General features: G+C 24.4%; 2 protein-coding genes across 8 annotated transcripts in view; one reads left to right on the forward strand and one right to left on the reverse strand.

Moving 5' to 3' along the window:
- Positions 1-351: 351 nt before the first annotated feature.
- On the reverse strand, positions 352-4,155 carry LOC126897086 (nuclear cap-binding protein subunit 2-like). Of its 6 annotated transcripts, none has more exons than XM_050670512.1 (5): positions 4,014-4,155; positions 3,167-3,356; positions 1,070-1,669; positions 809-985; positions 354-741 (listed from the first exon to the last, which is right to left on the reverse strand). In XM_050670512.1, the coding sequence occupies exons 2-5, from the start codon at positions 3,277-3,279 to the stop codon at positions 528-530; spliced, it is 1,104 nt and encodes a 367-aa protein (XP_050526469.1). In that variant the 5' UTR covers positions 3,280-3,356; positions 4,014-4,155; the 3' UTR covers positions 354-527. The 6 variants fall into 6 exon arrangements, with proteins under 6 accessions (XP_050526472.1, XP_050526473.1, XP_050526471.1 ...); XM_050670513.1 differs by lacking the exon at positions 4,014-4,155 and adding an exon at positions 3,422-3,558; XM_050670515.1 differs by lacking the exons at positions 3,167-3,356; positions 4,014-4,155 and adding an exon at positions 2,603-2,731 and having other exon boundaries at positions 352-741.
- An 87-nt stretch (positions 4,156-4,242) lies between these two features.
- LOC126897088 (60S ribosomal protein L9) overlaps positions 4,243-8,471 on the forward strand; it is a 4,635-nt gene continuing 406 nt past the window's right edge. The window contains exons 1-3 of one of the 2 annotated variants that reach the window (XM_050670518.1): positions 4,243-4,378; positions 4,905-5,156; positions 5,221-5,431. In XM_050670518.1, coding sequence (XP_050526475.1) covers positions 4,905-5,156; positions 5,221-5,431 — 463 coding nt within the window. In that variant the 5' untranslated portion in view covers positions 4,243-4,378. Of the gene's footprint in view, positions 4,379-4,816; positions 4,837-4,904; positions 5,157-5,220; positions 5,432-8,471 lie in introns of those variants that run through there. The other variant, XM_050670519.1, reaches the window with a different exon arrangement.

Raw genomic sequence — 8,471 nt, forward strand, 5'->3', positions numbered from 1 at the left:
TTCAAAACCATTGTTCCTTTTACAAGTAGTTTCACATTTATTTATATTTATTATTCATCAACACACAATTATTTGAGACATAACAAAAATGATTGTTTAGATCTCTATTCTTCTCCCAAGCTTACCAGAGACCAACTGTATTGTGTTTTTGGTCAAACATACTTATAATTTTTTAATAGAAAAGTTGGTTATAATAATACTTATGAAAGAAGTATTGATTCTTAAATAGTTTTTTTGATTAATAAGAATGTAAAAAATTAATACATTTTAGAAATAGTTACCTTTTAGTAAGATTTTCAACTTTTATTCATTATAAAAAATAAATCCTTCTTTTTTTAAATTTTACAAAATAATTTTAATACTGAAATTACAATAGTTTTTTGCTATTTTTAGTACTTTAATGTTATTTAGTAGTACAATTGTTTTAGTTACATAATTGATTTCATAAAAACTTTATGAGTTTAACATAATATTATTTAACTCAATATTGCAAAATTTGTAACAATGGTGTATTGAAGATAAAAAAATCAAAAATTACTAAAAAAATCTTTCCAATTTGACAATAAGTTACTTAAAATATGTCTGGACCAAAAGAACTGATTATTAGTTCTTTTAATACATGCCTGATATTCATAATTGGTAATTCCCATTGATATAATAAATATCTCATAAATAATCATACAAAATAAAATACCAGCAACTGCAGAACAATACAATCCAGTTACAAAGCATATACCATACCTGAAAATAAATCACTATTTTATTTTACTTTTAACCGAGTATTATTATTATACAACCGCAATCTTACATAATATCAAAATATACATCACTACAATCATCCGGTAACATAATCGTTGCAAAAACATTAAAAGGGTGACATAATGTTGTAAGAATGAGGTTGGATAAAAATGCTAGCATGATAGTACCTAAAATTAGTCCTGCAATATATGGTTTCCTATTATATTTACCAATACAACAGTCAATCCTGAAAAAAGCGAATTTATTTAAATAATTTAAAAATTTATATAAATATATATTTTTAAAATTTTATAAATTATTAATGACTTGCCAATAAGAATGTACATGTTGATATCTTATACAAGTTTTACATATAAAACAGTGATATGTCCTAGAAGGTACAATTTGTCTACAAATTTCACAAGAAGTATCATTTGTCTCATTTAATAAAATGGCATTTTCGCTTGTATCATGAGAAGTTGTCATTTCAAAGTCTTGCTTTATGTGAGAATTTATGGCATATTTTTTTGAAGTATAAAAACACCAAGCAGTTGCTGCCATTATAACTAATATAATAATATTTTCATTAGTATTAATATCTAACATTGGTACAACCAATAGTTGAAATATTATAAACACTAAAAATGCCGATACTAAAGTCCAAACATAAAAAAACTTCGTAGGACATTTATATTTTTTAATTGAAATATGAACAAAGTATAAGATTAAGGTAACTAAAGGAAAAAGAATAACTGTTTGCCAAAATCCTAGAGCAGCTATGTATAAAGTTAGTGGAAAAAATATTAAAGGAATAGCAGCATCCAAAGAAATACGTCTCGCTCCACCACGCCATGGTACGCGTAAATGATCTTGAATGTTAGCTATCATTGTATTGATATCAATGCTTCTAGATGGTGGGCAACTTAATAAACTGAAATTTTTAAAAAATATTAGATATACTATTAAATTGTAATATTACAAGAATAAGTTAAACAATGATTTTATTTAAATAAAAATTATTACAATGAAATTAGCTCTGTCATTTAATTTTAATTTTATAAACCATAGAATACTACTTTGTTGCAGCATTTATTGTCAATTATGACTTTATCAATAGTTATGCTAAGAGTATGGTCATAAAGCACATTTCTGTGAGTTAACATTATAAATATATAAATTAGCAATACAGAAAGTATTTCTATTGATAGTCATAATTGACAATAAACGCTCTATATCTGTGATAGCAATGTCATAAAAAACCAATTAGCTCCCTGTACTTGTAATTCTTCATATATTATACATGTATATTAACTCAAAAAATGTAGAACTTTTAAGTTTTATATATAATAAACAAATAAACTTATGTTAAAAATTCAAATGTCATTTACTATTATAATAAAACCTCAAATATTTCATTACATTCAAAATGTGTTTTCATTTGAAATAACAAAGTTGATACCTTTACAAGGCATAAGGGAAGAACTTAAAAAGTTTTACAGAGCTAATAATTCATGAATAATATGTAATATAATGTCACAAAAAAAAAAAAATTAATCATTTTTAATCAGTGAGTAATTAAGCGGGTTATGATAAAAAATCAGCCTTTATATATATTTTTAAATTACATTAAAATCTGATAGGTAACTAAAATAGGTTTTTGTGATTCTTTATAATTTAAATAGAAAATAATGTTTTATAACTTGTGTGAAAAATTTTAAGATTATTTTGCTCTTCTGAAAAATTGTTGATATCCATAAAACAATTTTTTGAAAATGGTCTCAGAAACTTTTTGAGACAAATTAAATAAGTAGAAAAACACAAATAATTACAAAAAAAACATCAATTTTATTAAAATTTCCCTTACATTTAATACATTACTCATAACACAGCTATATATGTCTTTAATATAAAAATTAAATTTTTATTTGTATAGTTCTCAAATCTGAAATTTTATTAATGAAATAACTAAATTTAACTATATAAATATATTGAAGTAGAATTTGTATTATGTTCTCATTGTATTAAAGTTAAATTATTAAGTTATAAACATATCTCATATATGTTGAATAGATGTTTTTAAGTACTTTATTTTATGAAATTAACTGTATTTGTTATACATAATAATCTAAATTATAGATAACATTTATGTATACACACATAAAAAGTCCTTGTAATTTATACTTGATCAAGAAAAAAGCACTTGTCTCTCACAAAACATGAATCAATTAACAATATTTATATCATAAGAGCTAAAAAAATTAAATAAACATTTATACCCATGCTGTCTATTAAAAGGTTTTTTTATTTTAAATAAATTATTGACTGATTTCTTTCAAATATTTTTTAAATATATTTTCTATAGTCCTGCTATTTTATTTGTAAGTTAGTAAATAGAAAAAATATGTTTAATTTAAAATATTTACGTCACCAGCAATTTCCACATGGTGGACAGTTACAAATATCTGATATTATAGTGGACTTCTCATCATTCATATTAATGTATTCACAGCAATTCAAATTATCAGATTGATTATTATTCATTTGAAAGAAAAAATATCATATTCCAATGAAATAACACATTATTTTATGTCTTTTTGAGGTTGAATTCAATAACAACTCTACAACATATAAAATATTTGTTTATTTACACCAATAAGTTACAAAGAAACTTTTGTCAATATACATAAATAAAAAATAAATACAATATTAATTAAATTTTATTGTATTAAATTATTCCATTGGAAGAGCATCTTTATTTCTTCCAAATATTATCATATCAGCTTTAGGTTGAGCATTTTTTCCATATCCTCCACGTCCGATATCATAGTCTGTACGATATTCATCCCTAACTTGCCCTCCTGTTTTTCCACGGCCATATTGTCTGCCTTCTACGAATCCAGCATCCCAATCAGTTCTTATGATGCGGTCATCTAATCTAGTACCATTTACATATCGCATACAATTTTCTGCATCTTCTCTTGTATAATATTCAATAAAACAGAAACCACAAGGTGTTTTTTTAAACTTATCCAAGCCCATTACAATACGCTTAATATCGCCACATTTTGAAAACAGTTCATAGATTTGACCTTCTGTTGTATAAAATGCTAAATTCCCTACATACATTGTGGTAGATGTTCTTAATAATCGATCCAGTTCTGCTCGAGATCCTTTGAAGTGTTGATCTCGATATGAACTCAAGTCGGACATATTAATTATAGAGTAATATAGTAAAAAAATGTTTATATGGAAATATCTGAACTAGTATTACTTACAATGAGTACGTAGTTTGAAAGAACTGTTTTTATTTTAAAATATTTAAACTGTTTTAGCAATATTTATAACTCAGGAATTTCAATTCAAAGAATAATTCGGCGTTGTTTGGATAGTTGTTATCTAATCAGTTAATAATAAAAATGTAAACCAAATGTTACCTCTTATTTTATCTATAGTTTAGAACAAAGTGATAAGATAACCTCAACGACCATGGTTAATTATATTAAAATATTTTGCTTACCACGTATTCATGATTTTTATTTCTAACCTTCAAATATCAATATTGTAGTGTGTACCAAAACAACAAATTTTTCTCTTTAAGTTCTAGTTCAAATTTTTCAGTGTATTCGGATTTTCATCCAAGGTAATCTTAATTTTTAATTAATTAATTAGTAAAATAATGGTTAAAAATGATTCCTTAGTTATGTAGCTTCAATATTTAACTATAATATTATAGTTTTGTTATGTGAAGTTTAATTTGCTCACAAAATCATCTTGAACACTATTATTTGTAGTTGAGTTATGTTATTGTACAGAATGAATTTTATATTATTCGTTTAAATTGACTTATGTTCCCATTTTTAAATTAATAATTTATTTTTTAACGATATATGACTCCTTTTATTTTAACTGATATTGAAAATGATAGGTGATACAATGATACATTTTTCATTCTAATCATTAAAGGTTTCATTGATTTTGTGTAAAATTTTTACTTTTTAGTGAGGTAAATTATTAAAAGATTATATCTAATTATAATTAGCAGTTAGTGTTCATAAATTTCATTGAAAAATACAAAAAATTTCATATGGGCTTATCAATGTATGTTATAATAAGTTCATAAAATTCTCAATATATTATTGGAGTATTAAAATTTTGACTATTTTCAGATGAGAACTATCAACGCCAATCAGTCTGTTAAAATTCCTGACGGTATTGATGTAACAGTTAATAGAAGAATTATTACAGTTAAAGGACCTCGAGGAACATTAGAAAGAAATTTTAAACATTTGGCAGTAGATATATATCTTAAAAATCCAAAGCTTTTGACTGTAGAAAAATGGTTTGGAACAAAAAAAGAATTGGCTGCTGTTAGAACCATTTGCACACATGTTGAAAATATGATCAAGGGTGTTACTAAAGTATGAATATTTTAGAATTTTCAATTAAGCTAATGTCACTCATATCTAATTTATACTTTTTAAGGGTTTCCTCTATAAAATGAGAGCTGTATATGCCCATTTTCCTATCAATTGTGTTACATCTGAAAATAATTCTCTTATCGAAATAAGAAATTTCTTGGGTGAAAAATATATTAGACGTGTTAAGATGTCGCCAGGTGTAACAGTCACTAATTCAAAACAAAAAGATGAATTGATTGTTGAAGGAAATGATATTGAAAAAGTTTCCAGATCAGGTGAGTAAAAGTATTAATGTAATAGTAATGGTATTAGTAACTTGCCATATTAATTCATACTTTCACAATTTAAGTTTTTATTATAGATTTGATAGTAATATTTGTTACCATTATGTTATTTTAAATGTTTTGTTTTACTACAAATTCATTTTAAAAAATAAGTTCATCATAAAATAATTGAAGAGTAATTATTTAATTCTTAAGACAAATTTGTTAAATTGAAATTCTTAAGGCATAAATGAACTAACATAAAATGTTTTGAGAAAAAGGTGCTAATTAGTAACCCTTTTTTTTCAATAATTTGAGTTTTTTTACACTGATCAAGAATGTTTAAAGAATTTAAGAGGCAACAAGTGGTTTAAAAGTTTCAAAAACTTATAGTTAATGAGTCTTAATCAAAAATATCTCAAAAATTGAGTTTTATTTTGGCTGTTTTGTTAAAATTAGTTATTTTTTAGTGATGTAAACAACAATTCTTCATAATTGTATCATATTATTTTAATATATATTGCTATTAGTGATCATGTAAGATTATTGCATTATTGGACAAGGGTTTCAAAATTTCTAGTCTGGTTGTTTTAGCTTCGATGCGAAGCTGAGAAGGTATTGGTTTTACTAAGATGTGTTTTTTTTTTTTTTTTTGTGTGTCTGTTACCACATTTTCTCAGCTCTCACCGAACCGATTTCTTTCAATGATACGTCAAAAGATCACAAATCGTATCTAGTCGAAGACATTACCCTTAAAAATTGAAAAAAATTCCCTCGTTCCCCGTAAATGGGGGAAACCTCCAAAAAAATTACGAATTTAAAAATCGCTAATTTTCGAAATTTTTTCAATTTTTTATCTTATCTTATCTTTTTATCTTATCTTCATGGTGAAAATGGCTACCGAATGCTATTTTTGTGTGAAAATTTTCGATTTTGTATTTTCCATTTTTAACTTTATTATGCTATAACTTTTTGAAAAATGTATGAATCATTACAATTTTTTTATGAGAAGTAGTATTTATATAGATCTTTCATTCGACATACTGTTTTTTTAAATCGGACCATTTCCCTAAATACAGGGGGGATTCAAAACATAAAAATGCATATAGAAAGTAGAACTTTTTCAACGTAACTTTTGAAAGTGTTCCGGAAGGTCTGACACTTTTATATATATCTTAAATTAAAGCTAATGTAATATACTTTATAATGGTAAAAAAAAATTTCGGACTTTATTTTATCTTCATGGTGAAAACAGACATTAAACTTAATAAAAAAAATACGATTTTTGTAAAAAAATTCTTTTTTATATTTTTAACTTTATAATGCTATAACTTCTCGAAAGATGTATGGATCAATATAATTCTTTTTTTTGTAGATGCATGATGTCTTTACCTATCATTTGGTATATTTTTTTTATAAATCTGACTTTTTACCTGCCTACAGGGGGGGATTCAAAATGACAACTTTTTCACAAAAAATTGACTTTTTCAACTTAAATTTTGAAAGTGTTCCGGAAAGTCTGACACTTTTATATATATCTTAAATTAAAGCTAATGTAATATACTTTATCATGGAAAAAAAAAATTTCGGACTTTATTTTATCTTCAAGGTGAAAATGGCTACCAAATGCTATTATTGTGTGAAAATTCTCAATTTTATTTTTTACATTTTTAACATTATAATGCTATAACTTATTGAAAAGTGTATTGATCAATATAATTTTTTTATGGGAAATACTATTTTCTAATAATCTCTTTTTTATTCGACATACTTTGTCTTAATCAGGATATTAATAAGGAACTAGCAGTTTATGAAGCTTTTGGAATAATCCACCAATTTTTTAAAATTAAACACTATCTAAAGATTTGCATCGAAGCGTTTTTTTTTGATAGTGATTTTAATCACTGTCAGATATCATTATACTTGATCCAACTATGCCACGTCACCACTGTGCCGCGACCCCCCTGTGCTGGGTTTTTTTAAATTGTTACCTTCTTTTCTAAATTTTTTAAAAAATTATTTAATAGTATATGCTAGATAATAGATTGTCTACATTATATAAATATAAATTAATTAAAATTTGAAGTTATTGGCAAACAGTTATTGTCAGCAAGTGGTTGTTTTTCTGAAATAGTAACTGTATTGTAAGCATTAACTAATTTTGGATAGATATGAATTTATGAAAGTGTATTGTAGTCTGACATTAAAGAAAGGTATGGTGAATTTTGTTTTTATGCAGCCATGTGTGAATATATATCAAGACTACAGTTATATGATAACCGTGATCATAACAGTGTTAATGTAATAATAAAAGATTGTATCTTATGATTTTTTTGATACTAGACTTCACTTCTATTCTTATATAATGTTTATAAATAAATAAATAAAACTCATCCCATCTTAGTAGTTTTTTTTTGCTCATATTAGTAATATAACAGTTAATTAAAATTTTTAATCTTAGTTCTCTTCTTTCATCACTTTTATTTTTCAGTTATTTAATTTTTAAATATTAAGCTTAAAGCTTATTCACACCCTATAAAGTATTTCAATTTTTTTCTATTATATTTTGGATAAGAGGTTATATTTAAATTTTTGAAAAAAACCATCTTTTCTTTTTTTTTTCAACCTGTAATATAGCATAAAGTTATTTAAATAAAAGAGTTACTTATCACTTATAATATAACATTAAACCATTCAAATATTGCAAAATGTAAATGTAATATTGTAAAATGTAAATGTATTACTACAGTTAAATAATGCAATATTGCATTGGAGTTGAGTGACTGTTCCTATGGATCTGCTACTGACTAAAATACCCCTTACCCTTAATTAATCATGAACAATAAAAAAAAAATTTCTTAATTTGGGGAAACTATTTTTTGAGATTTTGTTATTATATAGTAGCTGTCAGCATGGTTACATAAAACTTTCACAAGAAGGCCAAATATAAATTTTTTTTCTTGTTATAAAATAATTTTAATTGAAAATGTAACTTAGACCAAAACTTATTTTCGGAGGTTAATTTTAATTTAGTGTTTTTTTTTTTTTTTTT

The sequence above is a fragment of the Daktulosphaira vitifoliae genome, unplaced genomic scaffold, assembly GCF_025091365.1.
Source record: "Daktulosphaira vitifoliae isolate Bord-2020 unplaced genomic scaffold, ASM2509136v1 Scaffold_1, whole genome shotgun sequence".
In the NCBI taxonomy this organism is placed as follows: domain Eukaryota; kingdom Metazoa; phylum Arthropoda; class Insecta; order Hemiptera; family Phylloxeridae; genus Daktulosphaira; species Daktulosphaira vitifoliae.